Source organism: Necator americanus, chromosome III (assembly GCF_031761385.1).
Source record: "Necator americanus strain Aroian chromosome III, whole genome shotgun sequence".
Classification (NCBI taxonomy): Eukaryota; Metazoa; Nematoda; class Chromadorea; order Rhabditida; family Ancylostomatidae; genus Necator; species Necator americanus.
This window is the reverse complement of record NC_087373.1, coordinates 18,092,263-18,107,482: the sequence shown is the minus strand read 5'-3', so window position 1 is coordinate 18,107,482 and position 15,220 is coordinate 18,092,263. Positions and strand designations below refer to the sequence as shown.

The 15,220-nt window shown below is 43.3% G+C and overlaps 2 protein-coding genes across 5 annotated transcripts; one reads left to right on the top strand and one right to left on the bottom strand.

Annotated features, from left to right (window-relative positions):
- Positions 1-655: 655 nt before the first annotated feature.
- Positions 656-6,787, top strand: RB195_009991 (uncharacterized protein; the record flags this gene model as incomplete). 3 transcript variants are annotated; one of them, XM_064190786.1, is made up of 8 exons in its annotated part: positions 656-743; positions 808-905; positions 1,994-2,107; positions 2,208-2,282; positions 2,374-2,556; positions 3,332-3,442; positions 3,500-3,652; positions 6,593-6,787. In XM_064190786.1, the coding sequence occupies 8 exons, from the start codon at positions 656-658 to the stop codon at positions 6,785-6,787; spliced, it is 1,017 nt and encodes a 338-aa protein (XP_064048367.1). The 3 variants fall into 3 exon arrangements, with proteins under 3 accessions (XP_064048367.1, XP_064048368.1, XP_064048369.1); XM_064190785.1 differs by having other exon boundaries at positions 2,175-2,282; XM_064190784.1 differs by lacking the exon at positions 6,593-6,787 and having other exon boundaries at positions 2,175-2,282; positions 3,500-3,703.
- Positions 6,400-14,999, bottom strand: RB195_009990 (uncharacterized protein; the record flags this gene model as incomplete). 2 transcript variants are annotated; one of them, XM_064190783.1, is made up of 15 exons in its annotated part: positions 6,400-6,497; positions 7,746-7,850; positions 9,833-9,953; positions 10,044-10,140; positions 11,015-11,127; positions 11,830-11,909; positions 11,968-12,052; positions 12,107-12,285; positions 12,339-12,468; positions 14,008-14,094; positions 14,145-14,296; positions 14,354-14,396; positions 14,459-14,638; positions 14,708-14,799; positions 14,867-14,999. In XM_064190783.1, the coding sequence occupies 15 exons, from the start codon at positions 14,997-14,999 to the stop codon at positions 6,400-6,402; spliced, it is 1,695 nt and encodes a 564-aa protein (XP_064048366.1). The 2 variants fall into 2 exon arrangements, with proteins under 2 accessions (XP_064048366.1, XP_013297203.1); XM_013441749.2 differs by lacking the exons at positions 6,400-6,497; positions 9,833-9,953; positions 10,044-10,140; positions 11,015-11,127 and having other exon boundaries at positions 7,785-7,850.
- Positions 15,000-15,220: the final 221 nt, after the last annotated feature.

Sequence of the window (15,220 nt, the reverse complement as noted above, 5' to 3'; positions counted from 1 at the left end):
AAAAAACATGTTTGTTGTTTTCGTCCATGAAAGGCAACCAACTTTTTCATGTTCAGTTGTGGAACATCAACCAAAAGATCTCTGAGAAATTAACGCTGCACATCAGGAGGCACCATCATGAAAAAGCATTTCGTCCAATTAACCTCCAATCAACCAAACATTCTACTATAGTAAGTCAGCTTCTCTCATGTTTTATAACCCTGGTATTTTCGGCCATACTTGAGTTCTCCTGGCGTGTAGTGTGGCGGTTAGAGGTTCCACTTCCTGCACGATCGATCGGAGGTTCGAATCCGCCCTAGTGCTCTCCAAGCCTTTCTTCCCTCCGGGGTCGATAAATTGGTAGCAGATTTGTCTGGGAGGATAAAAACACTGACTTGACACATCGCATTGTAAAGGCCAGTTACACGTTCATAAACCTCAAACGATTCTGGATTGAAGTGAACGTGGGGACGCATCCCAAGCGGATTGATTAACGCCAGACACTTTACCCTTTATCCTTATTTGAGTGCGCCACATAAAGATGACAGAGCACTGATCCCAATGTTTCCTTTATGAAGGACTCTTGGATAAATCCAGGTACACGTCTCCACGTGCACGTGATTTGAGAAGTATTCGGTATGTTCATTTTGCCATTAGTTAGCTGCTGCGATGTAACATGGTTTCGTTAGTGCAATCGCTGAAATGGTGGATTTCAGTGTTCGGATGGTTAGGGGCGTTGGCTTCCTGGTTTCAAATCATAGTTGGTTGGTTGTTCATCTTTTCTGTTTTTACCCTTCATGTGTTATTCTCATAAATCCTCAAATTCAGTGCTTGGACTTGGTCGAGAGGAAATTCTGCAACACAGATGGAAATTTGTTGTCTTCATCTTCTTGTGGATAATAATTACTTGTTCTTATTTTAACGCAGTAAGACCCTCTGGAGCATTTGCATACTGAGGTGGAATCGCTTAAAGGCAGTATGTCACAAAACTGAGGGTGTTGAGATCTCTGTAAACAAATATAGAGTTTGAGCTGTAGATTACGAGTATAACCGTGGCTCTTCCCGATTCCCCCTAATTGTCCTGAAAAACGGTGTTGAAAACGGCGCTCGTTCCTCTGAGGCACGTAAAAGCGGCCCACACTTGCGCACGCACTACGCCCACGAGCGAACGATCGGAAATTAGTGAGATCCACTCATTTGAGTTCATATTCAAAGAATACCAATGAATAGGCTTCCGGGGGGATTCGCGTTCTTGGGTACCGCGTAGGAACAAACGCCGTTCCCACGACGTTTTTGAGAACGATTAGGTGGAGGTGGGGCCGCTCTCACACTCGTATTCTCCGTATTCACCACGAACTCTACATTTGCTCACAGAGACTTCAACACAGATGGTTTTGTGATCTTTTGTCTATAAAGTCCGAAGCAGAATGACAAGAAGGCCAAGAAACGAAATTTGCTTTCCGCAGCTTCTGTCATTTTACTCCCCGTTTTTAAAAGCCGTTACGGGCTTTGCATTTCCTTCGGAAGTGTTTGACATAGATTCAACTCCAAGAGCAGCGCTAAGTAGTTACATTATGCTCCTGCAAGTTCTCGGTTTTTCCATCATGTAAATGCATCATGTAAACGATGAAATATACAGAATAAAGAATTTTAAAATCTTGAGGAATCCTTTTCTAGTACTGTGTCCACTGTTTCTCAGCTTTTTAAAGTATAAATCTTTCTCTTGCTTGCTGTTCATTTATCTCTACACACTCTGGATACCACTTCCCTCCTTTGGTTCCCTTTCGTTGCTGTTTTCCTACAAATAATTCGGCATTGCCCTTTACAAAAATCGCTCAACGTTGATTTTGCTCATAGATTGTCCTCATATCTTTCTGGAGACGTTGCTCGATATCTGTACGTACTCGAATATTCATGAGAGCCTGTAATAGCTTAATATTTTGTTTGCTACAATTACCGCTTTGATGAATTCACGCCTTCTGGAGTCCTCCATTTAATCTCTATTTATTTTAAGATGTTTACAATAGCACAACCAGTACCGCAACAGTACCGTTTTGAAGTTCCTGACAGTGAGGCCGACAAAACTGCAGTCATTCGAAAGAAAGCGGAGCTATTCAATGTGTTTACGGTAGGAATCCTTAATTTTTACCGTCATGAGAGAGAATTTCTTTGAAAACAATGTTTTTGATCAACAGATAAATTACTGCGAAAGCTGCCACTGTATTAAGCCTCTCCGCACCCACCACTGTAAAATGTGCCGTCGATGCGTGCTGCGTATGGATCATCATTGTCCGTTATTACAGGTAAGAAGATCAACACAATTTCAAAAGATTCTTGAGGAAGAGAGAAATTAAGTGCCCGTAAAAGCACCCATCCGAGCAAAGCAAAGTTTAGGTCTGTGTTCATCACCACAATCACAAGTTTTTCCTACTGTTCCTACTGTGGCCATGCACGTTGGGCATCTACGTCTCCTTGATCACAATCCCTTTCGTCATTCGCACTGTACAGAACCTCTGGAATGGTGGAGCACTCTGCTCTGAACATCATCTTTTGAACAGCGCTATTATGAATGCAGTCGTAAGTTGCAAGCTATATGGAAATACTGCCTATTCGAATTAAGTTCCACAATATTTAAAAGATGTTACAAAACGTTATTTTAGGGAATTACACGTTTTGATTTTGCGACGTTTTTGCACAAAAATCGAAATTAAGATTGAAGACCTTTGTTTAGGTCGTCTCACCCACAGATACAAATTTACGAAATCTCACTTCAGAAAAATTGAGTTAGAACGCAATAATTCAGATGTCATTTTTATGAAACTGACGTAGTTGGGAATCTTTTTCAAAGATATAGAGTTTGAGGTGTAGAGTGCGACTTTGGCCCCACGTAACCCCTCTAATGGTCCTGAAACGTGGGAAACTGCCTTTGTTTCTAGAGGTACGTGAAAACGACCCACCCTTGTGCATGCGCTGCGTCCACGAGGGAGCGGTCGAAGATCAATGAGGTCTACTCAGCAGTCTGTCCAAGTAAAAGCAATGAATGTGAGGTGTGGGGAAGACAGGAGCGTGTACAAGGGGTGCGTTCAAAACAGACAAAGGTCGCCCTCATCCTCTTTTCAAGATGAGAAGAATTAAGTGGGGCTACACTCATACTCGTATTTACACTCCGAACTCTATATATTCCCACAAGTTTCCCAACTACGTCAATTTCGTGATAGACACCCTTTAATTCTTAAACACGAAATGATGTGTTTCCCTAATTTCATATATGATGCTGTTTCATGATTTGAGTACATTTGGGTACGGAGGAGAGCGACTAACAGCGGGCATTTCTTTAGTGTTTTCATTCCAGGTGATAGCGATTTCTGTGGGATCATTACTGAAAACACAGATGCAGAGTTTGTTCCTAAACCGCACTACAATTGAGGATTCCCAGCTAACCTTTATCGATGAAGATGAAATGGTAGTGGTGATCCTCAAACATTTTAAAAGTGCTCATCTCACTCAGTTCTTATTCCAGAACCACGAGTTCTCTATATTCGACTTGGGAACACGATTCGACAACTTTTGCTCGATCTTCGGCAGTTCTCCCATAACTTGGTTTATCCCAGTCTATACTACACCCGGTGATGGCGTAAATTATCCTTATCGTATACGTTCTGGGAAAGATGTAGTGAGCCAGACAGGTCCGCAGCGTAAGAAACGATGTTTTGAGATTTGTTAGCGACCTTTTGTAATTCTTCTGTATCTATATGATTTCCTCACATAAAGAAACTAATAAAAAAAAACCCCTGCTTGATGTAAGGTAAACTGAAGTTTTTCTAAATCTACTGATTACTGTATAGAACAGAGGTAGTTGTCACCGTAAACATTACTTTTAAAGTAATAAAAACAAAATGACAAAAAAGACACGAGATTTGAGCATGCGTTCGTTGGTGATAAGCCATTCCATTTGCATGAACAGGAAGAGTAATCGCTATTCACAGGCGAAAGCGATCGTTTGAGATGGTGAGTGGGTTCGTTAAAGGCATCACCCGACGAATCTGAGGTGGTACGGATTTCAGGTGGAGTATTCGTACACGGCATAGTAGATTGTGGAGAGGGGATGATTCCATCCATTTCTTCCTAGTTGCCGTAAAGATGCAGCGAGTGCACAAAGCTGGCGCGCTCCAATCGAGCTCGTTGTTGAAAGTAGCAGCCGGAACGCTAGAAGCCGTATCTGCCGGGCCGTTTTTTACGGCAATTAAGAAGAAATGAACGGAATCACCCTTCTCTGCATAATCTACGATCCCGTATACGAATACTCCACCTGAAATCCGTACCACCTCAAATTCGAGGGGTGATACCTTTAACAAGTCTAAGTTCAGCGAGTTATGCGTGAATGAAGCCCTAAGCACAATCGAACCAATTCTCAGAACCTGAAATCAGTGAGAATGATGCTCACTTTAATGAGATCCAAACCAAAGCAATAACGTAGCTAACTCTGATTGTACCAAACGATCCCAGTGATAAAAAGTGTTGTTCAATTTCCATTTCTATTTCATTGAAGGCAGCATAACACGAAATTGACGATGTTGTTATGTCTCATGGATAGCAAAGAGCCTGTGGTGTATATTGCGAGCACTGGCGTGTTCGCGCTTAATTCCTCGTTATCGCCCTGAAAAACGAAATTCTACGACACTTTATAACGCGCCACCTTTACGGTCGCGAACTGTTTCCTAAGATTGTTTTCTTTAGTAGAGCCGTACACGAGGTTGTTATAGTCCTTTATTCGTGGCTAACGTTTCGGCAATATCGCCTTCTTCAGAGCCTGAAAGGGGTGAAATCGAACGTGACTAATCCGATCAAACGCCTTATCCGCCCAACAAAGAAAGTCCTACGTTAACCGTTGGGTCTCATAGCTACCAGTGGAAGAAAACATCGTACCTTAGGATCAGCTGACTATCCTGCCACTGCTAGATACCTGATGTGAGGTGACTAGCGCAATCAAATATCAGCCTTAAATAAGGCGCGAGTTCCCGCGTAATGGAGAGGCATTCCTCCTTGCGATTCATTTTTGGACCCTTGGAGTGGATCCAAAAAGCCTCCAGAGCCTTGCGCGCCGCAATGCTAGGTTCGCGCGCCAAAATCGTGATCTTAACTTCAAAATCTTCTCCGTTATGACGCCGCACCCTGTGACCACCCAGTGCAGTGGAGTCACATGATTTCCTTTTGCCGTCCAGGTGTTCTTTGATTCGAATACATAGTGGTCTAGCTGTTTCTCCTATGTATTCGTCACCACACTGTACACAGCAAATCATATAAACAACACATGAACTCATGCAATCACCCTCGTTGTTATCCGGGCATATTTTACACTCCGATGTCGTGCAAATACGATCATATAGGCGATTACGAATGAGTATTTGCTTAAGGTTACTAAGGGGGAGCTCCACGATGGTGACAGATTCTTGTTTCCTAAGATGTTTTTCAAGAAGATTAGGCGGATTGAATCTGATCCCGTTCATACGAAGACCAGAGATCGTCGATTTTGTGGCATGCTGCCTCCAACTATTCAAAAATTCAAAAAAAAGTATTCAGAAATTGGAAGAAAAAGATCGCAACGAACTCAACTTGCCTTGATTTTGATATTTTGTGTGGTTTTTATAGAAGCTTTGCGCTTCGGTTTTTAGTTGGGTCAGAACGACATTGCGCATTACACAAGCAGTTGCGCTCGAAACGATGTGGTGTAGATAGAATCGATGGAAGACGTTTGCTAACAACACTCATGTCGGCAGTTCACCATGGTCCCACCTCGATTTCAACTGTTACCTCCACCGCGCCGCTTCGATTGCAGCCAAAATGGCGCGAGTTCCCATACAGCTGCACAGCACTCTTCCTTGCGATGCGCCAACGTAGAAGAAGCAGTGATTTCCGCTCTGCTGTTATTCAATTTCGACCTCTCCTACTGCGTTCTCGATAGTGGTGCTAAGTAGAACTGGCGAGATTCAGCGAGATATTTAGCGAGACCATTTCGGACGTGTCTTCTATGTCGACAACGGACTTACTGTCACGAGATTCCTTATGTGCTGCTTCTTCAAGATTTCTATGACGTCTTTTAATCTTCAAAATCTTGCTTTCTCGCGTATTTATCGTTTCTGTAATGTTCTCTCGTCCTTCCTAAGAATCACTTTCGACAGAGCTAGTAGATGGCAGGTAGTATCCAGAACGAGGGATATCCTTTCTTGATATCATATCTGATCCGTTCTCTATATGTTACTTAGATCCATAGCGTAAGGATTACCCAGCTCCGAAAGACTTTTTTTGGATTTCGAAAAGTTCATACGCAGAGGAATCCTGGGCGTGGATAATGGATATCTTCTCCCTGAAATAAAACAAAAGACCGACGCACAATTTCTTTTCAATTTTCAATCTTTACTTTCAAATTCTACACTGATACCGAGATGAACGAGTGTCACGCTGTAGCTCTTCCATAACATTTGCGTGTTTGAAGTAGAACAACATCATCAAAGAAGCATCTAAATTTGAAGCTAAAGAAAAGAACATTTGAAGGGATTACCCCACGAGCCTGGCGCGATATGGATTTTCGTTGGAGTATACCTATATATCTAAGTCGAACGATCTGACCTCCGAGCTGGGCAGAAGGAAACGAGCGGCTTGGGGAGCATTCAAGAGCATCGAGGATGTAGTGAAGGAGACCAAGAACATCCGGGTCTCTGCTCACCTATTCAACACCACCGTTCTTTCTACTTTGACCGAGAAACGTGGGCGTTTCGCAGGCAGGAGGAAAATGCGATCGGCGTCATAGAACGTGGAATTGAAAGGGTGCTGCTAGAAGTAACCCGCTTTACGCAAGTCAAAGAAGAAATTCGAAGTTCTCTCCTACGTCACCGATCGATAATCAGAGAAGCTACCGCATATGCCAAAGAAAGCAAAATTAGGTGGGCCCGACACGTGATGCGTTTTAACGACAATCGTTGGACCAGAGCCGTAAGCGACTATACCACGCGACATCAGACGCACCGCAGGAAGGCCACCGACCCGAGGGTTAGACCTCTTCACAATGTCTTTCAAAGAAAAATACGACGCCGTTCGAGTTGTTCGCGAGAAGAGATGCCACTAGGCAACACTTGCGAGCGATCGGGGCAAATGGAAGTATTAGTGCCCGCTCGAGCAAATCGAGAACGACGGGAGCACAGGTGATACAGGTGATACCTACATCGCGTCGCAAATTATTAATACAGTGGTGGTTCCGCTCATCTCCCCTTACATCACTGTAAACAGACGGCTTCTGAATGCCGTTCCTTACGATGTCCTCTATTGTAACGCATCACCCTTGTGCCCCGACCCCGCCTGCGATTCGTCGAAGGGAATGAATTGTCTATTGGGGCGCCCGAATGGAATTTTGACGAGTCGCAGGAGAGGGGGGAGGGGGCACAAAAGTGGTGCGTCACGATAGAAGACGTCACAAAGAACCGCATTCCAAACTCAAACTAATACTCAAACAAAAATCATTGCCGCGCTAAATTCGTGGGGTGATGCCTTTAAATTTCGTGGCTTTGCTGCAATTCTGCAGTATAACCTCGTATGAAAACGTTGTTCTACGGGTTCATAACTTCGTATTTAGGTCTTCTGACTTCCATCCTAGAAATATTTAACAAGACCTGGGTGTATTAATACCACCAACCAGTTGATAAAATCTACACAATCGTTTGGAATTGTCAAGTTAAACGTTTGAATCATGAAGGATTGCACTGAATACATACATTGAATAGTACAAAAAACGTTCATTGAATCATGTAACATCAGGAAATCGATGTTGGATCCACTCCAGATATGAAACACACCTCCGGCAATGTTTTGTCGATGTGCTAAAAAAAGACAGTTTTCAAATTCTGACATTTGTATAACTCTTTCATGATATGTTTGCAATATATTTAACTTTATTATTTGTTCATTATTAATTGAGCATTAGTATGATATTCATATAACTCGTATAATTCATATAACTATACATATTATGCGTTATTGTGAGGTGCATATAAGAGCATCGGGTGGGACTCAAGAGAAGAAGAACACACGGCGTCGTGTCCGCATCCTTATGCCATCATTTTACCTGCTTGGAACCTCTCTTGAAGAAATGACCGGCTTCGCAAGAAAGAGCCATGCGGTCAGCGTCAGTGATTACGTGCTGAGACTATGTGCACTTCGTTCCGTAAGTGAATGATGGACTCAAGGTTTTAACCTATACCATCGAGGACTCGAGACATTGCCACATTTGTCAAAGAATATAAAATAAAATAGAGGCATACACTTGGTGCGTTTCAACAACAAGCACTGTGCAAGATCCGTGAGCGACTGGGTTCATCGAAATAAAAGGATCACACTACGAGATGACCGACCGTCGACCTGATCACATCTTTAAAGAAACATTTAGTCCTCTTCAGGCTCCTTGCCTAAGAAGAAGCCAGGAAAACACTTGTACATCTTCCTGACAAATGGAAGTATGTTACTGAGGCTCGCTCAAGTAAATCAAACACAATGTTAGTGTTCTTGACAAAGATAATGGTATAGTTTAGAATGTTGGAAGAGTTGATGACCAGATGTCTGTGTATTACGAGAATCTTTCTGCTCCCGGTACTTTTAACAAGAATGAAATTACAAAAATTACGATGTTTTCAGAGATATCTGTTGATGAAATGCGCAGAAACACTGCAAATCTTTCCAGGGGTCTTTCTATCACGAATGTCAGCAGCGACTTCAAAACCACATGCCGCACTGTATAAACTATCGTGAAACCCGTTTACACCACCAAAACTCACAAGTGATCGTGCGATAGTGATCCATAGTGTCCTTACCCTCAGATGTCTACGCTCAAGTAATCTTTCGCGAGCGTTTAACGGGACATTTAAATACAGTATACTGCGAGATTGAGAGTATTGGGATCTCTCTCCGGATAGATGGGGTTAGGGTTGTAGTTCCACGGATCTTCCCAGATGCCGCATGGTTTGGCGGAGGTAGGAGGGAGTGAGGCTAATAGCGGACCAAAAATGACTTTGTGCCTGCCCTGAGATGCGAGTGGATTCAGAAGACGGACCTGTTTGCGGACCTGTTTTCACTGTGCCAGGAGTGACTCATGACATCCTTTTACCGCGCACTTCGGTCCGGCCAAATACCTGCAAACAAGTGGTTAGAAAATGAGAGGGAGGGGGTTCGGTCGCCTCCAACAATTAAGCTCAATTTTCCCACTCCGGGAGGACGCGGCGTCCTCCCACAAACCCGTGGGACTAGAGGGTTGCAACCTGTTCACGAGTTTTAAAATATTACACATGTCACAGTAACAAAAAATGAGTCCCCTGGTTTCCTGCGAAAGCCTAGTAAGGTAACGTCAGGAGGGACAGGGTTACAGGAGTCGTCTGAGGTACCGAAACGAAAAAATACTATGATGAACATCTGTACATATGTAGGTACATACGTACGCTTGCATCGGAAGCAGCCATTGAAGATCTGATGTTGCAAGCCAGGAAGTTTAGGAACGGGACTGATGACGAGACGAGACGAGACGACGCTACCTCCTTAGCGCCGTGTGTGACACGGGAGAAGAGCTGTGCTAGGGTTTAGGAACACGCGACGGTAGAGGAATTGATGAGGTTGGTATCCTCAACACGAATATAGTAGTAAACATCAATTTTTCGAACAACCTACGCCCTGAATCAGGCATCTGCGGATGAGAAGGTGTGGTCCAACGACAGTTTTGGCTATCTTCGTCGCTTACACTCCAAGATCAAGCTGCGAAGAAGAAGAATCAGAGACTCTATATGGACTTAGAGAAGTTCTACAGAGAAGACCATACCTTCTGCAATATTATTGTTGATGATTTCAGCGCGAAAATTGGCCCGAGAAGAACGCTTGAGTAACTTCACATCGGGATCCACAGCGTAGAGCGGAATGAAAGAAGAAGGGAAAGAGGTTTTCTGGATTCTTTATGACAACTCATCCGTGGGAACTCGCAATTCCAGAAGCCCTCTTCACTACACTGGACGCATGAGTGACCCGGAGCGTACCGTAATGAAATTGACCACGTAATCGTCAATAAAAGGTCGCTGTTGTGCTAAAGTTTTCAACGGGATTCGAGCACCATCTCCTTTGATAAGGATTTTCCTTCACACGAGAGAACAGGAGAAGACAGGCAACGCCTGTAGCAACTTCGCCAACCGCAAGATGAAGATGACTGCTCTCCGAAACCCAGTTGAAACAAATACAGTGTCGAGAAGGGTAATGGAAAAAGTCATTCACGACTTCTACTCAGATCTCTTCGGCAACCACGTTCAATCACCTCCTCACCAAACTGAGGGAAGATGAACATGTCATCCCAGAGAACCTTCCTCCGAAGTCCGACGTGCCATCATGTCGATGAAAAATCGTACTCCACCCGGTCCCGACAGAATCGAGCCTGAACATCTGAAGAACCTGTCGCCACTCTTCATCAACACATTGCCGAGATTTTTCATTCGTTATTTGTCGGACTGTAAGGTTCCTAAGTAAAGGAAAACCGGCAAGACCGGCTTACCCAATCTGCTTACTGTATGTCATCTACAAGCTCTTCACAAGAGTTATCCTAAGATAGAGGATAGAAAGAACATTAAATGAAGGACAGCCATTGGAAGAGGCAGGGTGTCGAAAAATCTTCAGTATGACCACATATTGACCGCTTGAGAGCTTATTGAGAGTACAAGATGCTGCCCTGTCTCACCTTCATCGACTTGAGGAAGGGCTTTGAATCAGTTGAGACGGATGCTGTCATGGAAGCCCGAAACAACAAAGGCGTCCCTATTCAATAAATAAAAGCACTTCGAGAGTTGTACAGTAACTTCATGACCAGAATTTCGCCGTAAGGATATCATCACCGACGTGAATAGGGAGATCCGGCAGGGTGACACAATATCACCTAAAATACTTACGGTCACTCTCGAGAATGCAACCCGAAAACTGAAATGGGACAACATGAAAGCGAAAGTTGATGGTCGATAGCTACCCCATCTGTGCTTTTCTGATGACATCATTCTGACAACGTTTAGTATCAGCAGAGCGGAATGAGTGCCGACTGAATTCGACGAGAAATGCGGATGCATCGATCTTCAGCTGAATCTGCAAAAGACGATGTTCATGCGTAACGGATAGGCCTAGGATGCCCCATTCACGCTCAATGTAACGAACATATCCGAATGCACTAGCTACGTTTATCTGGGTCGTGAAATGAACATGATGAACGACCTGACCCCCGACCTGGGCAAGAGAAAACGGCGGCTTGGGGAGCTTATAAATGCAACAAGGATATAGTGAAGAAGACCAAAAACACCCGGTTCCGTGCTGACCTCTTCAATATCACCGCACTTCCTGCTTTGACCTATACTTCAGAAACAAGGGCACTGCGCAAGCAGGAAGAAAATGCGGTGAATGCAAAGTCAAAAGGGTGAAGCTGGGAGTATCCCGTTTCACACAAGTGAGAGATGGGATTCGAAGTACTCTCCTACGTCAGCGATCAAAGATTAGAGTGACCGTCGTTCTTCAGTCCCAAATAACAAATTGTAGCGATGTGTTCGAAAATTTAGCAATTAGAATCGAAAATGTCGAAATGTTAGTTGCAATAAACATCTTAATCACGTTTGCCCTACACCCCAAACAACTCAATTACCACCGATGATTATTTTCTTTCTCTTCTAAGGACTTCCCCACACTTCAAATATAAACTACTACATATTTGGCAGACTGAACGGCAATTACAATGCCTATTGCATGTTAGCAGGATCGTGTCACAACTTTTTTGGCAGTCAGACTCACAAAACTCACCCAAAGAGGGTAGAGCAACTGTATCTCGAGCCAACATGGTGTGGAGGTGACATCTTGCCTCGGATAATCTGGTCCCCAACCTTAAAGTTGACTTCAAATATAAGCACGTAAAAGAAAGAAAAAGAGAGAAAAAGTGACCTTTTACAAATGACAGTCGGATGAAGCAAACTTTCTGCAGAGCGTGCAATTCTTCCGCACCCCGCATTTTCGCGTTTTGCAACATCTGAAAGAAGCCGATTCACAAGAGAGCATTCACTGTGACAGAATATCAGTTGACCTGTTGGAAGACGATGTTGCTAAAAACACACACTGCAGCGCTATGAGCCGGTACACGGCAGACAGTTGTTTGGTCTTGGTGCATGTTGTAGTTAAGGTTTCGCGACTGCACGAAGATGGACGATTCCGAGAGATTTTGAATATAGAGATCATAGTCGCTCGTATACACCAGACTTATTCCTGTATATCGATTCTTGTCCTCTGAAGCTGCTGAAATATCCTGAAACACCCACCTTTTCCAATGTGCCGTCGCGTATTTTCGATGGTGGGGTTTCGATTCACGTTTGAGAGAAGTCCAAGGCAAATACGTTCGTCTGAATTAGGATCGGTGAAACCATCCACTATCAGCTCGTTCTTATACACCTAAAAAGATTTGAGTATCAGAAGAAAAAATTGATGAACTTCGTGCTTCACAGTATCATAGAAATGCACTCCGCTATTGTACTTATACCTGTATTTTTGAAGATAAAATCCAGCTGTTTGAAACGTGCGACAAGGAACTGGTAGTGCATTTCGCGCTTCACAAAGCACAGTTAATCTATGACCTAGTTGATATAAACGTAGTTAGTGCTGTTTTGGCTGCTGATTACCTTTTCTAGACTTAGTATCCGACTCATTATCCAGGCATCTTATCCTAAAAAAACTTGGCAAAGTCGACCTAAGCGGATTGTTACACTTCTTATGACATTTTTATGCAAAACTAATACTATATCGATTTCTGCGGATATTTTGGAATAGGGGATCAACAGTCAGCTTATTCCAAGTGAACTTCGAGCTAAGAACATTTTCAAGACAGTACATGCTTGAGTTGCAGAACATAAAACAGTTGTTTCCAGAAATTCGCAGACTAGTGGGATCTCTCGATCAAAACGAAATAGATAGCTTTTTTTCTAGTTAGTGTCTACCTAAACTCATAGATGAGAGAATACTCGTACTTGTTCCAGCTCTACTCTTCTTTGACCTTCCAGCGGTATTAACAACCTGCATCGGTCTGGACGCAATAGACATTAAAAGAGCATGTCGGTGACGTCGTGAGGTTTGTTCGAGACACTTCTTCAAGTTTTCTCGTGTACTACCTACTTTGGTCCACCCCATTTGAACACAGAAATGTGAACATTTGCAGAGTGGAATTAGTCGTTCTATAGTATGATCAACCTACTTGACACTCTTCTTCCAAATAGTCGAGCCTACTGACTAGAAAATTCGACTATTATCAGAATGAAGTTACAAAGCAAACAACAGTGCCTGGATTTCTTGGCTACGAGTGCACACCGTTTCTACTATTTCTTCAGTCATTATTTGTCCTGATGGCGTCAGAATTCGCAAAAAAAAAGTCAAATTAAAGGCATCACCCCACGAATTTGAGGTGGTACGGATTTCAGCTGTGGTTCGTATACGGGGTCGTAGATTATGGAGAAAAGGGTGATTCCGTCCATTTCTTTCTAATTGCCGTAAAAAATGGCCCGGAAGATACGGCTTCGAGCGTTCCGACGCGCTATTTTCTACAACGAGTTCGATTGGAGCGCGCAAGCCGTGTGCACACGTCGCATCTTCCGGGCCGTTTTTTTACGCTAATTAGCTAGAAATGGACCGAATCATCCGTGTAAAAGCATCCTTGGGTACTACAAGAAATAGGCTACAGTAAAAATAAAAAAAGAAACTTAGCATCTGTCCTTACAAATTTTAGGCAGAATTGTAAACTGCTCATCTTTCCAAGGTCAAACGCTCTAACAGAAATGATAGACACTTAAATATGTCCTTGCATTAACAATTTTCAGTAGGACTGATCTACCATCACAGCATATACAGCGGTCGCTGCGTCGTAGATCAATCTTTTGTTTATGGTTAATCGAGTAAAGCACAGCATAAAAAACATGAAAAGTAAAACAGTGGAGTGGTTACCTTGAAATATTCTCCAACTCTGCTGTTTAGTTCGTAGTACGAGATAGTTGCCCAGTATTGTGTGGGTGGAGCAGAATAAGGGCTGACCTAAAAAAAGAGTTGTGTCTACTGCGATTAAAAGAAGAAATGTCGTATACCTGATCCATTCGAGCCACTTCTTCTTCAGACAACATTGAAGACGGACTGAACGCCATGTCATATTCTGGAGAACTGGATGATGATGGAATATTCGAGGGTGACGTCATCTCTAGTCGTCCAGAGCACGATGGTGATGATCCTGCTGTGGATACTAAAACGTCAAAACATATCAAATTAATGAAAGGCATTTCGCTTAAAAGAGACGTACCAGTAGGCGACGGAATCGGTGGAGAGTAGCTGAAGTGGGCTCCCTTAACAACGAATCATTAGCAGAAGATGCCTAGATATTGAGTTCAGAAACGAGAAGACTTACTCGAGACTGATCCAGCCGTTGGTAGTGGTACGGATTGATGCAGACATACGGGGTTTTGTTGTTATGGTCATGCGGATACAAACACTCCGGAATTGGTCTCAACTCCTGGTGTGACTGTAAGTCGGGCCATCGCCATACGCGACAGTAGATCACGTGTGGGAGGCCCTTCCTGTGTGACACCTGCGAAGAACACAGGCTACGCCAATAAATGAATAGAACTTAGAATAAATAAATGAAGTGCGACTGCACCTGGAGACGTCCGTCCTGACTTTTTGGCAAAGCAACACATTTAGAATGCGATCCGGGATGAGCCAATGCGTATTCCAAATCCTCCAAAGTTCCTAAAAGATTTCTCTCACTAGATTTTCTCATCACTAATATGGCGTGAGGATTTTTTCTTTTACTAACCAACGCCTCCGTTCTTCTTCTTCAACTTTTTGACGAGCGTTTCTACCGCTTTCTCGGCAAACTTCTCTTCTTCTTCCCCAATTCTCCAGCCTAACAACTTCTTCACCGAAGTACCGTTGAACAACCCATTCATCTATTAGCAACTTCTTAATGAGTACAAACGGAAATGAAGACAGAGACCTTACGATACGTGGTAAGGATTGACTGTTTTCACAAATTCCAGAAAGAAAAATCTGTGTCCAATTGATCCATATTGCAAGACTAAACCTAATCTGGCTTACTGCAGATCGCCGTATTGAGGACACTTAGACTGAGCTGCGCTAGTGAATGACGAAAACGAAATCCATAGGAATT